Genomic DNA, 24,848 nt, shown 5'->3' on the forward strand with positions numbered 1-24,848 from the left:
ATATATAAGTATATTTTTTAATAATATCAATAAATACAATAGATTATAATATTATATACAACCAGGGTTTATATTTACAATAATTTATGTTTCTAGTTACAATTATCAAATATTAAAATGTGTATATTGTCAATAAAATAGCTTCTAATGTTATCAAGTAAAAGGCAACAAATATCTTGTCTCAAGAAAACACCCAACATTTTTCTACAGTGCACCATAAAGTAATTATTTGTCAAGACACTGAATTTTATACACTGAGCACATTCCATATTTTAACACATTAACACCCTTTCTACATAATAGAGTGCAGTTTATTTTAATTTTGTGCCAAGTCTCTTTAGTTTGTTAATTTATAAACAATTTTTTTTTCAAGATGAGTGAAATGACTTCTACCTAAGTTTGGAATTTGTATGAACATAATCTGAAGCCCATCTATACAGTATTAAAATAAAGACCCCATTACAGAAACTGATACCAGTGGCGATCCAGTGCAGCATGAAGGAATATCCAAAGCTAGTGTTGGCGTTTGTGTACAGCATCAGGTCACTGACCTCAACATCTCTGGCAGCAAGAAAACAAATGCCTGCAGCTACACCACACATGGCTAGATGGACATATAACAAGAGGTTAATATGTAACTAATATAACTATAACTGATATAAGCTATAACTAATTACAAGAGGTTAAAACAGAATTGGTAATTAGAGGTAAAAATATAACGAATTAAATTAAAATTTAACAAATACCAGAAGGCCAACTAAAAATATAGGGTCTGATATTTGGACCTAGACAACATAAAACCTACTAGCTAGGGTCTGATATTTGGACCTAGACAACAAGATAAAACCTACAAGCTAGGGTCTGATATTTGGACCTAGACAACATAAAACCTACTAGCTAGGGTCTGATATTTGGACCTAGACAACAACATAAAACCTACTAGCTAGGGTCTGATATTTGGACCTAGACAACAAGATAAAACCTACAAGCTAGGGTCTGATATTTGGACCTAGACAACAACACACAACCTACTGGCTAGGGTCTGATATTTGGACCTAGACAACATAAAACCTACTAGCTAGGGTCTGATATTTGGACCTAGACAACAACACATAACCTACTGGCTAGGGTCTGATATTTGGACCTAGACAACATAAAACCTACTAGCTAGGGTCTGATATTTGGACCTAGACAACAAGATAAAACCTACTAGCTAGGGTCTGATATTTGGACCTAGACAACATAAAACCTACTAGCTAGGGTCTGATATTTGGACCTAGACAACAACATAAAACCTACTAGCTAGGGTCTGATATTTGGACCTAGACAACAAGATAAAACCTACAAGCTAGGGTCTGATATTTGGACCTAGACAACAACACACAACCTACTGGCTAGGGTCTGATATTTGGACCTAGACAACATAAAACCTACTAGCTAGGGTCTGATATTTGGACCTAGACAACAACACATAACCTACTGGCTAGGGTCTGATATTTGGACCTAGACAACATAAAACCTACTAGCTAGGGTCTGATATTTGGACCTAGACAACAAGATAAAACCTACTAGCTAGGATTTGATATTTCGACCTAGACAACAACACACAACCTACTAGCTAGGGTCTGATATTTGGACCTAGACAACATAAAACCTACTAGCTAGGGTCTGATATTTGGACCTAGACAACAACATAAAACCTACTAGCTAGGGTCTGATATTTAGACCTAGACAACATAAAACCTACTAGCTAGGGTCTGATATTTGGACCTAGACAACAACATAAAACCTACTAGCTAGGGTCTGATATTTAGACCTAGACAACATAAAACCTACTAGCTAGGGTCTGATATTTGGACCTAGACAACAACATAAAACCTACTAGCTAGGGTATGCTATTTGGACCTAGACAACAACATAAAACCTACTAGCTAGGGTCTGATATTTGGACCTAGACAACATAAAACCTACTGGCTAGGGTCTGATATTTGGACCTAGACAACAAGATAAAACCTACTAGCTAGGATTTGATATTTCGACCTAGACAACAAGATAAACCTACTAGCTAGGGTCTGATATTTGGACCTAGACAACAACATAAAACCTACAAGCTAGGGTCTGATATTTGGACCTAGACAACAACATAAAACCTACTAGCTAGGGTCTGATATTTAAACCTAGACAACATAAAACCTACTAGCTAGGGTCTGATATTTTGATATTTGGACCTAGACAACAACATACAACCTACTAGCTAGGGTCTGATATTTGGACATAGACAACAACATAAAACCTACTAGCTAGGGTCAGATATTTGGACCTAGACAACATAAAACCTACTAGCTAGGGTCTGATATTTGGACCTAGACAACATAAAACCTACTAGCTAGGGTCTGATATTTGGACCTAGACAACAACATAAAACCTACTAGCTAGGGTCTGATATTTGGACCTAGACAACAACATACAACCTACTAGCTAGGGTCTGATATTTGGACCTAGACAACATAAAACCGACTAGCTAGGGTCTGATATTTGGACCTAGACAACAAGATAAAACCTACTAGCTAGGGTCTGATATTTTGACCTAGACAACAAGATAAAACCTACTAGCTAGGATTTGATATTTCGACCTAGACAACAAGATAAACCTACTAGCTAGGGTCTGATATTTGGACCTAGACAACAACATAAAACCTACAAGCTAGGGTCTGATATTTGGACCTAGACAACAACATAAAACCTACTAGCTAGGGTCTGATATTTAAACCTAGACAACATAAAACCTACTAGCTAGGGTCTGATATTTTGATATTTGGACCTAGACAACAACATACAACCTACTAGCTAGGGTCTGATATTTGGACATAGACAACAACATAAAACCTACTAGCTAGGGTCAGATATTTGGACCTAGACAACATAAAACCTACTAGCTAGGGTCTGATATTTGGACCTAGACAACATAAAACCTACTAGCTAGGGTCTGATATTTGGACCTAGACAACAACATAAAACCTACTAGCTAGGGTCTGATATTTGGACCTAGACAACAACATACAACCTACTAGCTAGGGTCTGATATTTGGACCTAGACAACAACATAAAACCTACTAGCTAGGGTCTGATATTTGGACCTAGACAACAAGATAAAACCTACTAGCTAGGGTCTGATATTTTGACCTAGACAACAAGATAAAACCTACTAGCTAGGGTCTGATATTTGGACCTAGACAACAACACACAACCTACTAGCTAGGGTCTGATATTTGGACCTAGACAACAACATAAAACCTACTAGCTAGGGTCTAATATTTGGACCTAGACAACAACACACAACCTACTAGCTAGGGTCTGATATTTGGACCTAGACAACAACATAAAACGTACTAGCTAGGGTCTGATATTTGGACCTAGACAACACACAACCTACTGGCTAGCGTCTGATATTTGGACCTAGACAACAACACTCAACCTACTGGCTAGGGTCTGATATTTGGACCTAGACAACAACACATAACCTACTTGCTAGGGTCTGATATTTGAACCTAGACAACAAGATAAAACCTACTAGCTAGGGTCTGATATTTGGACCTAGACAACACACAACCTACTAGCTAGGGTCTGATATTTAAACCTAGACAACAAACAACCTACTGGCTAGGGTCTGATATTTGGACCTAGACAACAACACACAACCTACTAGCTAGGGTCTGATATTTGGACCTAGACAACAACACACAACCTACTAGCTAGGGTCTGATATTTGGACCTAGACAACAACACACAACCTACTAGCTAGGGTCTGATATTTGGACCTAGACAACACACAACCTACTGGCTAGGGTCTGATATTTGGACCTAGACAACACACAACCTACTGGCTAGGGTCTGATATTTGGACCTAGACAACATAAAACCAATTAGCTAGGGTCTGATATTTGGACCTAGACAACAACACACAACCTACTGGCTAGGGTCTGATATTTGGACCTAGACAACAACATAAAACCTACTAACTAGGGTCTGATATTTGGACCTAGACAACAACACACAACCTACTAGCTAGGGTCTGATAGACAACAACATAAAACCTACTAGCTAGGGTCTGATATTTGGACCTAGACAACAAGATAAAACCTACTAGCTAGGGTCTGATATTTGAACCTAGACAACAAGATAAAACATACTAGCTAGGGTCTGATATTTGGACCTAGACAACATAAAACCTACTAGCTAGGGTCTGATATTTGGACCTAGACAACATCACACAACCTACTAGCTAGGGTCTGATATTTGGACCTAGAGAACAACACACAACCTACTAGCTAGGGTCTGATATTTGGACCTAGAGAACAACACACAACCTACTAGCTAGGGTCTGATATTTGAACCTAGACAACAAGATAAAACCTACTAGCTAGGGTCTAATATTTGGACCTAGACAACAACATAAAACCTACTAGCTAGGGTCTGATATTTGGACCTAGACAACAAGATAAAACCTACTAGCTAGGGTCTGATATTTGAACCTAGAGAACAACACACAACCTACTAGCTAGGGTCTGATATTTGGACCTAGACAACAAGATAAAACCTACTAGCTAGGGTCTGATATTTGAACCTAGACAACAAGATAAAACCTACTAGCTAGGGTCTGATATTTGAACCTAGACAACAACACACAACCTACTAGCTAGGGTCTGATATTTGAACCTAGACAACAACACACAACCTACTGGCTAGGGTCTGATATTTGAACCTAGAGAACAACACACAACCTACTAGCTAGGGTCTGATATTTGAACCTAGAGAACACACAACCTACTAGCTAGGGTCTGATATTTGGACCTAGACAACAAGATAAAACCTACTAGCTAGGGTCTGATATTTGAACCTAGAGACTAGAGAACAACACACAACCTACTAGCTAGGGTCTGATATTTGAACCTAGACAACAACACAAAACCTACTAGCTAGGGTCTGATATTTGGACCTAAACAACACACAACCTACTGGCTAGGGTCTGATATTTGGACCTAGACAACAAGATAAAACCTACTAGCTAGGGTCTGATATTTGAACCTAGAGAACAACACACACCCTACTAGCTAGGGTCTGATATTTGAACCTAGACAACAACACACAACCTACTAGCTAGGGTCTGATATTTGAACCTAGACAACAACACACAACCTACTAGCTAGGGTCTGATATTTGAACCTAGACAACAACACACAACCTACTGGCTAGGGTCTGATATTTGGACCTAGACAACAAGATAAAACCTACTAGCTAGGGTCTGATATTTGGACCTAGACAACAAGATAAAACCTACTAGCTAAGGTCTGATATTTGAACCTAGACAACAACACACAACCTACTAGCTAGGGTCTGACATTTGAACCTAGACAACAACACACAACCTACTAGCTAGGGTCTGAACGATGACGGCCAGAACGTACAAACATGGCCGCTTGACCTGGCCACACCGTCCTGGCCAGGTGCCACACAGAAGTATCAAGATGGTGGCCAACTGGACAGCAGCGAATGTTATGGTCAGTCCAATGTAAGACCTGGACAGCTCTGTCAACAGTCAAAACATTCATCATAGTCACATAATGACATAATCAGGTAATCACATAATCAGGTAATCACATAATCACATAATGACATAATCAGGTAATCATATAATGAGGTAATCACATAATCACTTAATCACATAATCACATAAACACATAATGACATAATGACATAATCAGGTAATCACATAATCACATACACAACACTGTCTGTAAGATTGATCACATAATAGCATACACAACAATGTCTGTAAGATTCATCACATAATAGCATACACAACAATGTCTAGAATGTTCATCACATAATAGCATACACAACAATGTCTGTAAGATTCATCACATAATATCCTATATAACAATGTGTAAAAAATTCATCACAGAATAATCTAATATTACATGTAAGAATGATTCATCACATAATAACCTAGACAATATTGTATGAAAGATTTATCACATAATAACCTAAAATTCCCTGTTTGAAAGATTCATCACATAATAACCTACATCATAATGTCTGAAAGATTCCTCGAATAATACTACACTACATTCATCTGTATTAAGCACACTATTCAATTTTGCATCAAACGAAAAGGAACAATCATATTAATTAAGCCTAACCTAAATCTAAGCACAAATATTATTAAACGCGTGCAAACCTACCAATGAGCAAATCTTCTTTAGTTGTAAGATTTTGTCCTGATTTAGGAGTGAGTTTCCCATAGATTAAAACACAGTTTTTCTCAGCCGCTAAATCCTCATTAAGTGGTAGTTCTGAAAAAAAAAGTTCATTTGTTAGGGAACCTCAAGAGACTAGTGTGCAATGCTTAAAGATGTTAGTGGAATATTCGTCCTAAAAATAACATTTGACGTATAACACAGGTGAGTGATTATTATACGTCAAAGGGTAGACGAAAAACGCAATGTGCTCATTTTCAGCCAATGGGATGTCGAGATAACAAACACACTTCTTGTATCCACCAACGCTCGCTGCTACAAGACGCTTACAGAGTTTCTTCCAGGCATCCCCCCAAAGAAAGTCTACCGCCCCCCCCCCCCCCCGAAAATTTAAAGTGCCCCCCCCCCCCCGGAGAAAAAAGTCTGGAAGAAATACTGGACGCTTAGTTGAATCATTTAGTTTCAATTCTTAATCTTACCTCTGATAAAAATCTTTCTTAGACTAACCCTAATCAATATCCCTAACCCTTAATCCTAACCCTAGTGTATGATGGGTCTATAGTACGTTAAGAATTATTTTGTAAATGCCATCTACACTAACAACAAAAATATAGCATTAGGTCTAGACTATATCAAGTCAGTCAAACATCCGTTCAAAAAGTATAATAGTAAATTTACGCATAAATACAAGTTAAATTAAATAGATAGCAGCTTACTGAAATTAACACGTTAGTTATTTCGCCTACCGCTGATCAGACTAAGCACTTCCTTAACATATACCACAATAAAAACCGTACACATTACAGTTTAAAGACAAGGCCAAGTGGTCCACACAAAAAGCTCTCTACATCTCACTAGTCTCATCCACAGTTCACTTTTCTGAACAAAGTCAACTTTTTCATAACCCCTGTAACTTTTCTAAACATAATATGAAATTTCATTCAACCAATTTTAACAAAACATTGCTAGAATCAACCAAAAAAAAAAAAAAAATCCCCGGTCTAATCTCAGTCTAAACACAAGTCTAAACCCCAGTCTAAACACAGGTCTAAACCCCAGTCTAAACAAATGGCTAAACCCCAGTCTAAACACAGCCAAAGCTCAGTTTAAACCACTCCCTGAGCTCAGTCTAAACCCCAGTCTAAACACAGCCAAAGCTCAGTTTAAACCACTCCCTGAGCTGAGTCTATACCCCAGTATAAACCACAATATTTCTAGCCCCTTATCAAATCTTGCACTATCAAATTTACAATCACTCGAGATAGACCAGCATCGACCAGTTTCTGCATGGATTTCTCCCACAGATATCATTTTCTCATTTATCTCTCATAGCAATATCCCAGTCTGCTTCAGGTCCGATTCATCTCTAGCTGTTATAAGCAAGACCAGTGGACAATCTCTATCAGAGAGACCAGTGGACAATCTCTATCAGAGAGACCATGGACAATCTCTATCAGAGAGACCAGTGGACAATCTCTATCAGAGAAACCAGTGGACATTCTCTATCAGAGAGACCATGGACAATCTCTATCAGAGAGACCATGGACAATCTCTATCAGAGAGACCAGTGGACATTCTCTATCAGAGAGACCAGTGGACATTCTCTATCAGAGAGACCATGGACAATCTCTATCAGAGAGACCAGTGGACAATCTCTATCAGAGAGACCAGTGGACATTCTCTATCAGAGAGACCAGTGGACATTCTCTATCAGAGAGACCATGGACAATCTCTATCAGAGAGACCATGGACAATCTCTATCAGAGAGACCAGTGGACATTCTCTATCAGAGAGACTAGTGGACAATCTCTATCAGAGAGGCCATGGACAATCTCTATCAGAGAGACCAGTGGACAATCTCTATCAGAGAGACCAGTGGACAATCTCTATCAGAGAGACCATGGACAATCTCTATCAGAGAGGCCATGGACAATCTCTATCAGAGAGACCAGTGGACATTCTCTATCAGAGAGACCATGGACAATCTCTATCAGAGAGACCATGGACAATCTCTATCAGAGAGACCAGTGGACATTCTCTATCAGAGAGGCCATGGACAATCTCTATCAGAGAGACCATGGACAATCTCTATCAGAGAGACCAGTGGACATTCTCTATCAGAGAGGCCATGGACAATCTCTATCAGAGAGACCAGTGGACATTCTCTATCAGAGAGGCCATGGACAATCTCTATCAGAGAGACCATGGACAATCTCTATCAGAGAGACCAGTGGACATTCTCTATCAGAGAGACCAGTGGACATTCTCTATCAGAGAGACTAGTGGACAATCTCTGCCAAGAAGTGATTTAGCTCCCTGGGCTTATCGTTTTAAAGAGTGCTATACACTATAGATACGGTGGGCTACAATAATCGTTGACTAAATCAAAGGTGCCTTCACCGGTGCCCTGGCTGTTGGAAGACTTGCAGCACCCACCCCTGGCTCCCTCCAGAGCACTTCGGCTCCCAAATTATTCTTAAAGAGCCGCATACGACAGGAACACAGTGCACACGACATTCGATGATTAAACTGAACCAGGTAGCTACCTGGTTGCTCCCGGGAATGTCCTAACACGCCCCTGGCAACTGGGTAGTCGCCGAGGTGTGTTCTACCTTATTCTTACCTACGCTACACACACACACATATATATATATATATATATATATATATATATATATATATATATATATATATATATATATATATATATATACATAATATATATATATATATTCTATGTAATCTAAGTTAGTCTATATTACATATGCCCTTTCTTGTTTACGGATAGCAATCATACGATTCTGTATTTGTTATGTATGGATGTGTTGTATATCCTGACATTACTAAACTTATCCCAGCTTTACTACAGGATCCTGTCCCAAATACTCCATCAGTTCTGCAGACAGATTGCATCCGTTGAAATCCCTTACAAGAATACAAGACCATAAGCCAGGCATTGAAAGTTGAATGATTTCGAGTCAAATCGGAAAGATGCGGGGCTGAAACTGATGAGCAGTGCCACTAAATCCTCAGACATAAGAGCCTGGCCTTAGAATCACGGCCTAGCAGAGTTGTGTGTGTGGGGGGGGGGGGATACATTTTGAGGACTCGTACATTTGCCTCTTCACTTCTCATGGTGTAATGATCACTCTTGAAAATCAATACTACAAGATGCGTACCAGAGGGGAGAAAAATAAGATATTGAAATCGATTTGTCAAAAGCCCATGGGTCCGGCCATGTCAGATATGCCCAAGGCGACTGTCAACATGGTGCAGTCATATGTTCATATTTCACCCTGACATTATAGTGCAGTCATATGTTCATATTTCACCCTGACATTAAAGTGCAGTCATATGTTCATATTTCACACGTACATTAAAGTGCAGTCATATGTTCATATTTCACACTGACATTAAAGTGCAGTCATATGTTCATGTTTCACCCTGACATTAAAGTGCAGTCATATGTTCATGTTTCACCCTGACATTAAAGTGCAGTCATATGTTCAGACGTTAAATACGACTGTGTGCCGTTATGGTTAGATAGTAGCTTGTTTGTAGGACTTAATGTTAGACAGTCCATCAGTTTGTAGGACTTAATGTTAGACAGTCCATCAGTTTGTAGGACTTAATGTTAGACAGTCCATCAGTTTGTAGGACTTAATGTTAGACAGTCCATCAGTTTGTAGGACTTAATGTTAGACAGTCCATCAGTTTGTAGGACTTAATTTTAGACAGTCCATCAGTTTGTAGGACTTAATGTTAGACAGTCCATCAGTTTGTAGGACTTAATGTTAGACAGTCCATCAGTTTGTAGGACTTAATGTTAGACAGTCCATCAGTTTGTAGGACTTAATGTTAGACAGTCCATCAGTTTGTAGGACATAATGTTAGACAGTCCATCAGTTTGTAGGACTTAATGTTAGACAGTCCATCAGTTTGTAGGACTTAATTTTAGACAGTCCATCAGTTTGTAGGACATAATGTTAGACAGTCCATCAGTTTGTAGGACTTAATGTTAGACAGTCCATCAGTTTGTAGGACTTAATGTTAGACAGTCCATCAGTTTGTAGGACATAATGTTAGACAGTCCATCAGTTTGTAGGACTTAATGTTAGACAGTCCATCAGTTTGTAGGACTTAATGTTAGACAGTCCATCAGTTTGTAGGACTTAATGTTAGACAGTCCATCAGTTTGTAGGACTTAATGTTAGACAGTCCATCAGTTTGTAGGACATAATGTTAGACAGTCCATCAGTTTGTAGGACTTAATGTTAGACAGTCCATCAGTTTGTAGGACTTAATGTTAGACAGTCCATCAGTTTGTAGGACTTAATGTTAGACAGTCCATCAGTTTGTAGGACTTAATGTTAAACAGTCCATCAGTTTGTAGGACTTAATGTTAGACAGTCCATCAGTTTGTAGGACTTAATGTTAGACAGTCCATCAGTTTGTAGGACTTAATGTTAGACAGTCCATCAGTTTGTAGGACTTAATGTTAGACAGTCCATCAGTTTGTAGGACTTAATGTTAGAAAGTCCATCAGTTTGTAGGACTTAATGTTAGACAGTCCATCAGTTTGTAGGACATAATGTTAGACAGTCCATCAGTTTGAAGGACTTAATGTTAGACAGTCCATCAGTTTGTAGGACATAATGTTAGACAGTCCATCAGTTTGTAGGACTTAATGTTAGACAGACCATCAGTTTGAAGCTCTTTATTTGAACTCTCTTTCTGTGCAGAGCTAAGTTAGAACCACCAACTATCGTTTGTAGTTAGTTCGCTAACACCAAAGTGTTGATCTAAAACACAAAGTGTTGATCTAAAACACAAAGTGATGATCTAAAACACAAAGTGTTGATCTAAAACACAAAGTGTTGATCTAAAACACAAAGTGTTGATCTAAAACACAAAGTGTTGATCTAAAACACAAAGTGTTGATCTAAAACACAAAGTATTGATCTAAAACACAAAGTATTGATATAAAACACAGAGGGTTTTAAGCTGGATTAGTTTAGTTCAGGCTAAGGGTTAGGGTTAGAGATGTGGTTAAGTCTAGGTTGTTTTTTTTTTATTTTAAGGTTAGAAGGTTAAGAAACTTTAAGAAGTAATTTGGCATTCTACAGAATAGCTAGGTAAATTTAGCTGTCTTTTTTCTGTTTGACGTAACCCACACGTATAACAAATATACTTGGGCTAAGGTAACTAGTTGGTGGTGTGTGAGGGGAATGGAAGAAGGGGGGGGGGGGTAACTCTTCTGTTGTTAAACGGCAGGGAATAATTGACAGAGGGGGGGGGGGGCGGTCTAGCTGCCTCTCTCCTGTTGATCGATTCAGCGGTCTAACTATCTATCTACCTCTCTGATCTATTCAGCGGTCTGTCTCTCTGATCTATTCAGCGGTCTGTCTCTCTGATCTATTCAGCGGTCTGTCTCTCTGATCTATTCAGCGGTCTGTCTCTCTGATCTATTCAGCGGTCTGTCTCTCTGATCTATTCAGCGGTCTGTCTCTCTGATCTATTCAGCGGTCTGTCTCTCTGATCTATTCAGCGGTCTGTCTCTCTGATCTATTCAGCGGTCCGTCTCTCTGATCTATTCAGCGGTCTAACTGTATCTCTGATCTATTCAGCGGTCTGTCTCTCTGATCTATTCAGCGGTCTGTCTCTCTGATCTATTCAGCGATCTGTCTCTCTGATCTATTCAGCGGTCTGTCTCTCTGATCTATTCAGCGGTCTGTCTCTCTGCTTTTGATCAATCAACTGTGACCGATGAGCGTGACCACGTCATCACCCTGAAAGCAAGAGAATGTCACCTCTGGGGACTGTGTCACCTCTAGGGACTGTGTCACCTCTAGTGTCTGTGTCACCTCCTGCAATCACACGCCGATATTTATTCGGAGAAATCAATAAGTCGCGCGAAAGCATTAAAAAGCAATGAATAGAAGCAATTAAAACAACACTCGGCTGTAGGCTGCGAACAGCGAGAGGCTGGAACACAGGCTGTTGGCTGTTCTAGCATGTAACAACGTCTGTTTGTCTGTCTGTTCTTAGCATCTAAATTTTGTCTGCCTGTTCCTAGCATTTAAAGTCTGTCTGGCTGTACTTAGCATCTAATTTGGCTGATCCTATCATCTACCAACTGCAATATATAGGTGTCCTCTTCCACCACCACCACCATCACCACCACCACCACCATCACCACCCTCTCCACCATCACCATAGTTATCACCATCAACACCACCACCATCACCACCACCTCCACCACCATCACCACAAGCACCACCACAACAACCACTACCACCTCCACCACCAACACAACCTCCACCACCAACACAACCACCACCACCACCACAACCACCATCAACACAAACACCACCACCAACACAACCACCACCATCACCAAAACCACCACCACAACAACCATCACCACCTCCACCACCAACACAACCACCAACACAGCCACCACCACCACCACCACCACCACAACCACCACCATCACAAAAACCACCACCACAACAACCATCACCACCTCCACCTACAAGCTAGTCATGTTGCAGTTTGCCTGAAAAAACTTGAACTGGCCAAAATCTGCTTTTTGAAGAGATTATTTTTCCCACTGGATACAAATAAGCCCCATGTTCAAGCCAGTCAATGATATTTCTTATCAAATAGCTTTTACTTGCCTCCTCAGGTAAACCCATTTCCCAGTACTCTAATGGGTTCTGGTGTGAGAAAATGGAAATGAGACAGTTAACGAGGGAACGCGACAAAGACTGGAGAAAATGAAATAATCAAAAGTAGCGGGGAAATTGGTCAAATCAAACAAGCCTTGCTAGAGATAAGAGAGCATGATGGGACGACTGGCTGATATACGGGCCACAGGGGGAGGGGAGGGGCTGCAAGTCCTGCTAGACTGCGGTGATAGATTAGATTGGGGCTCAGGACTCCGGGACACATAGTGGATATAAGACACGGGAACCACGTGACTGGTTCGATGTGCTTTCTCTGGGCTCTTTTATTCAAAGCGCTTACATAGACCAATTGTGTAATATGTTCACTTGACATGGGCTTTAAATAGACCAATTGTGTAATATGTTTCCTTGACATGGGCTTTAAATAGACCAATTGTGTAATATGTTTCCTTGACATGGGCTTTAAATAGACCAATTGTGTAATATGTTTCCTTGACATGGGCTTCAAATAGACCAATTGTGTAATATGTTTCCTTGACATGGGCTTTAAATAGACCAATTGTGTAATATGTTTCCTTGACATGGGCTTCAAATAGACCAATTGTGTAATATGTGCCCTTGACATGGGCTTTAAATAGACCAATTGTTTAATATGTACCCTTGACATGGGCTTTAAATAGACCAATTGTGTAATATGTGCCCTTGACATGGGCTTTAAATAGACCAATTGTTTAATATGTACCCTTGACATGGGCTTTAAATAGACCAATTGTGTAATATGTTTCCTTGACATGGGCTTCAAATAGACCAATTGTGTAATATGTGCCCTTGACGTGTGCTTTAAATAGACCAATTATTTAATATGTACACTTGAACTGGGCTTTAAATAGACCAGTTGTTTAATATGCACCCTTGACATGGGCTTCAAATAGACCAATTGTGTAATATGTGCCCTTGACATGGGCTTTAAATAGACCAATTGTTTAATATGTACACTTGAACTGGGCTTTAAATAGACCAATTGTTTAATATGCACCCTTGACATGGGCTTCAAATAGACCAATTACTTAATTTGTAACCTCGATATGGCTTTTACACAGACCAATTGTTTTCTGTTTAATGTCTACCGTTGACATATTTTTTGCATGCTTTACTGTAGGCTATTGAACGTTTCTCAGTATACTTAATGAGTTCGCCATTTGCTTTTAATCACCCTACTATTAGATATGCTTTAAGAAGTTTGAAAGAAAAACTTATTAAGCGTATACTGTTTTTCTATGCTGAGAAGGTGTTTTGTTTTTCTATATACATGACGTGTTGTTCTATGTACACCAAGTGTTGTTCTGTGTACACCAAATGTTGTTCTATGTACACCAAGTGTTGTTCTATGTACACCAAATGTTCTTCTATGTACACCAAGTGTTGTTCTATGTACACCAAATGTTCTTCTATGTACACCAAGTGTTGTTCTGTGTACACCAAATGTTCTTCTATGTACACCAAGTGTTGTTCTATGTACACCAAATGTTCTTCTATGTACACCAAGTGTTGTTCTATGCCGGCACGATCAGCTGGTCGATAAGAGCTCTCTAGTGATTGTCCGAAAATTGAGTTTACTGCTTGGCTTAATGCGATCGCTCACATTTTCGTCTGTATGCTTCAAACTACAGCAGGTTTATAGATCAGTATAACTACAGAAGGTTTTCTAGGAGTAAAAATGCAGGACTTTAATATATAACTGCAGTAGATTTATATATCTCAAAAGTAACAGCGGTTGTATAGAGCATAAATACACTAGGTTGATATTTCAGTAAATAAACAGTAGGTTTATACATCAGGATAATTACTAGGCTTATACATCAGGATAACTACAGTAGGTTTCTACATCAGGATAATTACTAGGTTTATACATCAGGATAACTACAGTAGGTTTATACTTTAGGATAACTACAGTAGATTTCTACATGAGGATAACTACAGTAGATTTATATATCAGAAAAACTACAGTAGGTTTCTATATAGGGTGACTTGAGTAGGTTTATACATCTGGATGACTAGAGTATGTTTATATATCAGGATGAGAGTAGGTTTATATATCAGGATAATTTAAGTAGAAAGTACGGTTGATGTGTGTATGTTTTCGTTACTTGAATGTTGGTTTGCATCAACCGATGTTTCAGGGACGTTTTCACCTATATGCTCATGTGAATTCACGCAAGTAGATATGTGTCCAAGATTCACATCTAACATTATACAGGCATTGCATAAACGTTTTAACACCTAATTTTCTTTAGGAATCCACGCCTCCAAATATAAGCAAGTTGAAAGCATTACCTGACCAACTTTGAAATGAATGGGAAGATTAGACTTTGTGTTTTTCTTTCAAACCGTCACGCTTGGCTAGAGTCTCACTATTAGAAATGGATAGGAGAGAAAACTCAGCTGAGCGTTCCCCCGAGTGCTCACTTAAAACATTAGCATAGTGAGTGTTGGAGGCACGGAACAAAACAGCTAAATGCTAGAGAGTTGATTGTAGCGAGTGTGTGTGTGTGGGGGGGGGGGGGCACGGAACAAAACAGCTAACTGCTAGAGAGTTGATTGTAGCGAGTGTTGGAGGCACGGAACAGAACAGCTAAATGCTAGAGAGTTGATTGTAGCGAGTGTTGGGGGCACGGAACAAAACAGCTAAATGCTAGAGAGTTGATTGTAGCGAGTGTTGGAGGCACGGAACAGAACAGCTAAATGCTAGAGAGTTGATTGTAGCGAGTGTGGGGGGGGGGGGGGGCACGGAACAAAACAGCTAAATGCTAGAGAGTTGATTGTAGCGAGTGTTGGGGACACGGAACAGAACAGCTAAATGCTAGAGAGTTGATTGTAGCGAGTGTTGGGGGGGGGCACGGAACAAAACAGCTAAATGCTTGAGAGTTGATTGTAGCAAGTGTTGGGGGGGGGGGGGCACGGAACAAAACAGCTAAATGCTAGAGAGTTGATTGTAGCGAGTGTTGGGGGGGGGGGGGGGGGGGCACGGAACAAAACAGCTAAATGCTAGAGAGTTGATTGTAGCGAGTGTTGGGGGGGGGGCACGGAACAAAACAGCTAAATGCTAGAGAGTTGATTGTAGCGAGTGTTGGGGCACGGAACAAGAAAACTTGATGTAAGAGAGTTGATTGAAATAATGTATTGAAAGCCAGCTTGAATTTGACTTGCCTGAGGCCTCTCACGGCCTGCTGTATACCGTCTGATGGCCTGGCTCATGGTGGCTGGAAAAATAATTTCATTTAGCAGACGGAAATGTATAAAATTGGAACGTTCATGGGCAGATATTTAGGGGGATCTACAGGAGCAGATATCTAGGGGATCTAGACAGGAGAGGAGCAGATATATAGGGTATCTAGACAGGAGCAGATATGTAGGGAATCTAGACAGGAGCAGATATGTAGGGTATCTAGACAGGAGCAGATATGTAGGGGATCTAGACAGGAGAGGAGCAGATATATAGGGTATCTAGACAGGAGCAGATATGTAGGGAATCTAGACAGGAGCAGATATGTAGGGAATCTAGACAGTAGCAGATATGTAGGCGATCTAGACAGGAGCAGATATGTAGGGAATCTAGACAGTAGCAGATATATAGGGTATCTAGACAGGAGCAGATATGTAGGGAATCTAGACAGGAGGGTAGCCGATATGTAGGCGATCTAGACAGGAGCAGATATGTAGGGAATCTAGACAGTAGCAGATATGTAGGGGATCTAGACAGGAGAGGAGCAGATATATAGGGTATCTAGACAGGAGCAGATATATAGGGATCTAGACATGAGCAGATATATTGTTAAATGTACATTGACAGGTTATAGAACAGTATATTTGAAAGCTCAAGTTGCAAAGAAAGTTTCAAGTCTGTGATGTGTAGGGAGGTGTAAAGGTGGGGTTGCACCATTCCACGATCCACGATGAGATATTTATCGCATAAAAAACGTAAATACGTCTGCGCATATCTTTTAAAAATCTAAGCACAAAGCATATGAAATATCTTTTAATCCTAATATTGCAATATTCGGTATAAGAACTTACCTGAAGGTAGGTTGTCATAGCATTTCCTCCAGAAACCAAAATGGTAGTTGTCTCTCTTGACAGTCTCCCCGTCCAGAAGAATACCTTTCGTATCCACAAAGAACCAACAGTCCGTCAGGATGCCGATCAAGGTCAAGGTCAGCGACACAACCAGCAAGAGCAAGGTGAAGATGAGACCAGCAAATGAGCTGCAACAGGCCATGACGTCACAGCGTGACCAATGGCTCTCTGAAGATAATTAGCATCTGGATCATCCATCAGTCAACACAACAGCCTGTGTGATGGTACTAGCTCTCTGATAGGCCTAGCTGCATGATGCTATTAGCTACGTGACGCTATTAGCTACGCGATGGCATTAGTTATGTGATGGTACTAGCTGTATGATGGTACTAGCTGTATGATGGTACTAGCTGCATGTTGGTACTAGCTGCATGATGGTATTAGCTGTATGATGGAATTAGCTGTGTGATGGTACTAGCTGAATGATGGTACTAGCTGCGTGATGGTATTAGCTGTGATATGGTACTAGCTCTCTGATAGGCCAAGCTGCATGATGGTACTAGCTGTGTGATGGTATTAGCAGTGTGATGGAACTAGCTGTATAATGGAATTAGCTGTGTGATTGTACTAGCTGCATGAAGGTAGTAGCTGTGTGGTGGTTTAGCTTGAGATGGTACTAGATGTATAATGGTACTAGCTGCATGATGGTACTAGCTGTATGATGGTATTAGCTGTGTGATGGAACTAGCTGTATAATGGTACTAGCTGCATGATGGTACTAGCTGTGTGATGGAATTAGCTGTATTATGGTACTAGCTGTGTGGTGGTTTAGCTTGAGATGGTACTAGCTGTGTGGTGGTTTAGCTTGAGATGGTACTAGATGTATAATGGTACTAGCTGCATGATGGTACTAGCTGTATGATGGTATTAGCTGTATTATGGTACTAGCTGTGTGGTGGTTTAGTTTGAGATGGTACTAGCTGCATGATGGTACTAGCTATGTGATGGTACTAGCTCTCTGATAGGGCTAGCAACCTGCGGCTCGCGAGCCGCATGCGGCTCTTTTGGTGTCAATATGCGGCTCTCGTTCCATAATAATTACATTATTTTATTTTCAAAACTCATAAAATATTATTCTGAATAAACAAAAACAACTTTAAACAAAATAAAAAACAACGAGAAAGGGGTGGAGTAGAGTGTATATGGACAGCTGACAGCCACTGGGCATTAGGTCCAGCCCCACAACTTTGCTGTAGCCAGTCCCGTGCCAATGGTTCCATGTTCTCCACTAGTGTAGTGCACTTACGAATGTTAGTGGCTCTTTAAAAATCGGGAAATTTTGTAGATTGTAACCTTTGGCTCTTCCGTCTCAAAAGGTTGCCGACCCATGGCCTAGCTACATGATGGTACTATTTGTGTGATGGTACTAGCTGCATGAAGGTGTTAGCTGTGTGATGGTACTAGCTGTATAATGTAACTAGCTGTGTGATGGTACTAGCTGTATAATGTAACTAGATGTATGATGGTCTAGCTGTATAACAGAACTAGCTGTGTGATGGTATTCGCTATATTGTGGTACTAGCTGATAGATACCTCACACCATCATGCATAAAGACATAGCTAGAATGTAAGCTGTAATTTTAAGTGAACATCAAAACATTCTGCTACATGTGCCACCGAAATGTTATTTATTTAAACACGTTAGCACCATGAAAAAAAAAACAACCTCAAGTGCTTCCACTATGAAATAGCTCCTAATGTGAAAGCAGTCGTTGATCGATAAAGCAAGCAAATCGCAACTCGAGATTGGTCTGTCTCCGTCACTGCTTGACCAGACCAGCAGCGGTAGCCGCCCTTTGTAAATAGATTAATGGCATGGGGGATCACAATGTACGCTCTTTAATGGCGGGGAGTTTTCATAGGGATTTATATCATTATCTAAAGTACTCCATCCATTGGTCCCATTGTTTTTATAAAGTATCTATTTTACGTGGGTAACAATGGATAGATGTGTTACATTTTGACAACCGATCGAAAGATTCCAGAATCGGGTAGTGGCACTAGTAGTGAGTGGAATAAAAAAAAACATGACACGTTAGTGTAACTGGGGAAGTGATCCTTTGTTGAGGGGGGGGGGGGGTAGAGACTCGGAGACCCCAGTGTTGGGGTGGAACCTCCTGAAGGGGAGCGGGGGTGTGGGGGGGACACTCGCAGAGCACAGGTTTGGGCTGCGACACGAATAGGTCTAAAGGATTGTCCTGTAACTATATGGCTTGCCGTCTGGTATGTGAAGGGGAGGGGTCTGTTAATCATGGGGTAAATTGGTGACTAACCGGGGTGATTGGTGTATGGGTGACAAAGGGAAGAAACTGGTGTGTCTGTTGACTAGGGCACAACCGAGTGTGTGTTGAATGACTGGTGGTGTGTCTGTCGATTTGAGGTTAGAGTAGTATCATCGACACATCGACACATTTTTTTTTCTTTGATTTCAAACAGAATGGAGTATTTTTTTAGACATCATTTTCTTGTTTTTGCAGCCAGACAATAATTGGTAAAGACAAGTAATGGCATCAGTATAGAGAGCAGTTTACAAACACACGTCACATGGTTTATCAATACAAGTACTACTATAGTCAACACACATAAATGCCTATTTAATATATATATATATATATATATATATATATATATATATATATTCCTATATATAAAGAACAATTCTTCGAAGTGTTGTAACGAATAGAAAAGTTCCACAGAGATATCTGTGTTGTTATAGTACTGCTATTGTTAAATTCTATTCTGTGTTGTTATAGTACTGCTAGTGTTAAATTCTATTTCTCATCATGGCGATCAATAAATCGAAAATAAAATAGGTCACGTTATAAGATGATTGCTTTTAAGAGTAGACTGGTATTACCTTAAATGATGTTGTCTTGAATGAAAGAATGAACAGACAGGAAGGTATTTCTTTCAACGCAATGTTCACCTGTACTTTTACCTGCACACACGGCAGGCGACACACCTGCATTAGCACGCCGTCCCAGTGTGACACGTCTTACGTCTTTGACAGCCTCGACACGCTTGGCCGGTCATGTCGGACAGGTGGAGTACCAGACACGGATCCTCTGGGATTGTAAATCACCGGATTAAATCAGGGGAGATAAGAACAAGCATTGTGACTACAACCATTCAGTGCTTGCTTCAACTACAACCATGTAGTGCTTGCTTCAACTACAACCATGTAGTGCTTGCTTCAACTACAACCATTCAGTGCTTGCTTCAACTACAACCATTCAGTGCTTGCTTCAACTACAACCATTCAGTGCTTGCTTCAACTACAACCAATCAGTGCTTGCTTCAACTACAACCATTCAGTGCTTGCTTCAAGAAAAATGCATCTACTTTTTAATCAAGAATTGATTTTCGTTCGAAACAGGTTGTTATAGTGTGAAGAATATTAAGCTACCAATCATATTTTCTCTACCCCTAAGTACCAATTTAGTGCACTCGATCAGTTTCCTAGTTTTAGGGGGGGGGGAGGGGAGTGTTGTCCTGACAGGGCAGAAGCACAAGCCACACCCCCCCCCCCCCCCCGCACACACTCAGATACGGAATTACAGTGCGGGGGGGAGGGGGGGGGCAGGCCTTTTGGGGGCCCACAGCCGACCATAATTAATTGGTTAGGGGCCCACAATCCATTGAGGTTTTACAAAGAAAAATGTACGTTTGTTGTATTGGTTGAACTACTATTCTATACTATAATAATTAAAAATAATACAATAACAATAATTTCGGTTTTATGTACGTTTATTTCTTTTTGTTTTACAAAAAAATGTGATAGTAAACGTGTATAATTTAAATTATCTCCATTGAGTATTTTACAATTGGCTTTATTTTTCTACGCGTTGCTAGTGGTTTTGTAAACTGCAGTAGTGATGCTCTACAGTAGCTAACACAAGCTGTTGCGTTTAAGACAATTTTTTTTTTACATATATACGTGAGCTGTAGTGTGAAAGTAAACTTTCAAACCACTTACATGACTTATTTTCCTTTTTAAATAGTAAAAAAAAGAATGCCCGTAAGCTCCTTTTAATAGATTTGTACTATACAAATTAATAAGCAATTGCATCTCCTAATTATTAGTTTTCTTAAAATACATATTAAAGAATGACATAGTATAAAAAGGAAATTAAAATTTAATAATATAAATGCAAAAAAAAAAATCATAACACGAGAAACATTACAAAGTTTTCATGTGCATATGATTTGACGGGTTCTCTTAAAAGATGCAGTACGGCAGATGTAAAATGAAATGGAGATTGTTAAAACAGACTAATGCACCCACTCACATGATTTGTTCTTGTCATTTGTTTAAAATGAAAAAAAAAGCAAAGAATTTTTTTCAAACCCCTATCAGGCTCAAAATGAGTATTCTATGTTTGTATTTGTGTTTGTATTTTGTGTTTGTATTTTGTGTTTGTATTTTGTGTTTGTATTTTGTGTAATACTGTATTTTGTGTAATACTGTATTTTGTGTAATACTGTATTTTGTGTAATACTGTATTTTGTGTAATACTGTATTTTGTGTAATACTGTATTTTGTGTAATACTGTATTTTGTGTTTGTATTTTATGTTTGTATTTTGTGTTTGTATTTTGTGTAATACTGTATTTTGTGTAATACTGTATTTTGTGTTTGTATTTTGTGTTTGTATTTTGTGTTTGTATTTTGTGTTTGTATTCTGTGTTTGTCTGCCCCATCTATATAATATATATATAGGGGCCCAACATTTTTTTTTTCCAAGGTGGCCCCTTTTTCTAGTTCCGCCACTGCACACACAAATAGTTTTCACCCTCCAACCAACTGTATCGTTTGACCCAAATCAAAGAAGAGATTATCTAATAATAAAATGCCATTAATCATACTATAAAAAATATCAACCACATTCTATGGGCCATGATAATTTTTACATATTTAATGTTTTATATGACGTCACGTGCGATGTTCATTTTTACACATCTGTGTTTTATGTGCTGTATCATCAATTGTGCAATACCATCAATTGTGCAATATCATCAATTCTGCAATATCATCAATTCTACAATATCATTAATTCTGCAATATCGCCAATTCTGCAGTATAATCAAATGTGCAATATCATCAATTGTGCTGTATCATCAATTGTGCAATATCGTCAGTTGTTCAATATCATCAATTGTTCAATATCATCAACTGTGCAATATCATCAATTGCTCTGTATCAACAGTTGTGCTGTATCATCAATGGTGCTGTTGCGTCATGTGTTTTAGCATCATTGTGCCAGGTTCGTTCCACTTGCCATTTTGAGCCTCTGATGAAGGTGTTTGAAATATTGAAGGCTAGTATGTGATTGTGGCAGATGATGAAGGTTTTTGAAATATTGAAGGCTAGTATGTGATTGTGGCAGATGATGAAGGTTTTTGAAATATTGAAGGCTAGTATGTGATTGTGGCAGATGATGAAGGTTTTTGAAATATTGAAGGCTAGTATGTGATTGTGGCAGATGATGAAGGTGTTTGAAATATTGAAGGCTAGTATGTGATTGTGGCAGATGATGAAGGTGTTTGAAATATTGAAGGCTAGTATGTGATTGTGGCAGATGATGAAGGTGTTTGAAATATTGAAGGCTAGTGTGTGATTGCGGCAGATGATGAAGGTGTTTGAAATATTGAAGGCTAGTATGTGATTGTGGCAGATGATGAAGGTGTTTGAAATATTGAAGGCTAGTATGTGATTGTGGCTGATGATGAAGGTGTTTGAAATATTGAAGGCTAGTATGTGATTGCAGCAGATGATGAAGGTGTTTGAAATATTGAAGGCTAGTATGTGATTGCGGCAGATGATGAAGGTGTTTGAAATATTGAAGGCTAGTATGTGATTGTGGCAGATGATGAAGGTGTTTGAAATATTGAAGGCTAGTATGTGATTGTGGCAGATGATGAAGGTGTTTGAAATATTGAAGGCTGGTATGTGATTGCGGCAGATAATAGAAAGCGGTGCCGTGCTGAGTGGGATGACCCTCGTGACGTCACCGACGATTGTTATTGGAAGCCATTTCAGCTCGGTTCGCTTCCTTTATTATTTATCAGTTAAATGGCGGGTTCTAGACCTGATAAGAGCAGTCAGACCGTACAGGGAGATGGGGCAGACAGTAGATGTAGCAGTGAGATGGGGCAGACAATAGATGTAGCAGTGAGATGGGGCAGACAATAGATGTATCAGTGAGATGGGGCAGACAATAGATGTAGCAGTGAGATGGGGCAGACAATAGATGTAGCAGTCAGATGGGGCAGACAATAGATGTAGCAGTGAGATGGGGCAGACAATAGATGTAGCAGTGAGATGGGGCAGACAATAGATGTAGCAGTGAGATGTAGCAGTGAGATGGGGCAGACAATAGATGTAGCAGTGAGATGGGGCAGACAATAGATGTAGCAGTGAGATGGGGCAGACAATAGATGTAGCAGTGAGATGTAGCAGTGAGATGGGGCAGACAATAGATGTAGCAGTGAGATGGGGCAGACAATAGATGTAGCAGTGAGATGGGGCAGACAATATATGTAGCAGTTAGATGGAACAGTGAGATGGAACAGACAATAGATGTAGCAGTGAGATGGGGCAGACAATAGATGTAGCAGTGAGATGGGGCAGACAATAGATGTAGCAGTGAGATGGGGCAGACAATAGATGTAGCAGTGAGATGGGGCAGACAATAGATGTATCAGTGAGATGGGGCAGACAATAGATGTAGCAGTGAGATGGGGCAGACAATAGATGTAGCAGTGAGATGGGGCAGACAATAGATGTAGCAGTGAGATGGGGCAGACAATAGATGTAGCAGTGAGATGGAACAATGAGATGGGGCAGACAATAGATGTAGCAGTGAGATGGGGCAGACAATAGATGTAGCAGTGAGATGGGGCAGACAATAGATGTAGCAGTGAGATGGAACAGGGAGACGGGGCAGACAATAGATGTAGCAATGAGATGGGGCAGACAATAGATGTAGCAGTGAGATGGAACAATGAGATGGGGCAGACAATAGATGTAGCAGTGAGATGGGGCAGACAATATATGTAGCAGTTAGATGGAACAGTGAGATGGAACAGACAATAGATGTAGCAGTGAGATGGGGCAGACAATAGATGTAGCAGTGAGATGGGGCAGACAATAGATGTAGCAGTGAGATGGAACAGGGAGACGGGGCAGACAATAGATGAAGCAGTGAGATGGAACAGACAATAGATGTAGCAGTGAGATTGGGCAGACAATAGATGTAGCAGTCAGATGGGACAGGGAGACGGGGCAGACAATAGATGTAGCAGTGAGATGGGGCAGACAATAGATGTAGCAGTGAGATGGGGCAGACAATAGATGTAGCAGTGAGATGGGGCGGACAATAGATGTAGCAGTGAGATGGGGCAGACAATAGATGTAGCAGTGAGATGGGGCAGACAATAGATGTAGCAGTGATATGTAGCAGTGAGATGGGGCAGACAATAGATGTAGCAGTGAGATGGGGCAGACAATAGATGTAGCAGTGAGATGGGGCAGACAATAGATGTAGCAGTGAGATGGAACAGTGAGATGGGGCAGACAATAGATGTAGCAGTGAGATGGGGCAGACAATAGATGTAGCAGTGAGATGGGGCAGACAATAGATGTAGCAGTCAGATGGGGCAGACAATAGATGTAGCAGTGAGATGGGGCAGACAATAGATGTAGCAGTGAGATGGGGCAGACAATAGATGTAGAAGTGAGATGGGGCAGACAATAGATGTAGCAGTGA

At 40.0% G+C, this 24,848-nt stretch overlaps 1 protein-coding gene across 1 annotated transcript; it reads right to left on the minus strand.

The window, feature by feature from the left end:
* Positions 1-330: 330 nt before the first annotated feature.
* Positions 331-20,104, minus strand: LOC131938729 (uncharacterized). Its single transcript, XM_059296868.1, has 5 exons — positions 19,938-20,104; positions 17,021-17,248; positions 6,243-6,353; positions 5,431-5,586; positions 331-604 (listed from the first exon to the last, which is right to left on the minus strand). The coding sequence occupies exons 2-5, from the start codon at positions 17,220-17,222 to the stop codon at positions 390-392; spliced, it is 684 nt and encodes a 227-aa protein (XP_059152851.1). The 5' UTR covers positions 17,223-17,248; positions 19,938-20,104; the 3' UTR covers positions 331-389.
* Positions 20,105-24,848: the final 4,744 nt, after the last annotated feature.

Source organism: Physella acuta, unplaced genomic scaffold, assembly GCF_028476545.2.
Source record: "Physella acuta isolate Inbredline_101_S28 unplaced genomic scaffold, ASM2847654v3 ptg000256l, whole genome shotgun sequence".
Lineage (NCBI taxonomy): Eukaryota > Metazoa > Mollusca > Gastropoda > Physidae > Physella > Physella acuta.

What these genes read in the sequence shown, in the direction of transcription:
- LOC131938729 (XM_059296868.1), bottom strand. Translation starts at nt 17,222, where the DNA reads ATGGCCTGTTGCAGCTCATTTGCTGGTCTCATCTTCACCTTGCTCTTG. An exon ending in CTATGACAACCTACCTTCAG is followed by an intron (nt 6,354 to 17,020) that starts GTAAGTTCTTAT and finishes TTTTTTTTTCAG; the next exon opens with AACTACCACTTAATGAGGAT. An exon ending in CATCGTTCAGACCCTAGCTA is followed by an intron (nt 605 to 5,430) that starts GTAGGTTGTGTG and finishes ATGTCCATCTAG; the next exon opens with CCATGTGTGGTGTAGCTGCA.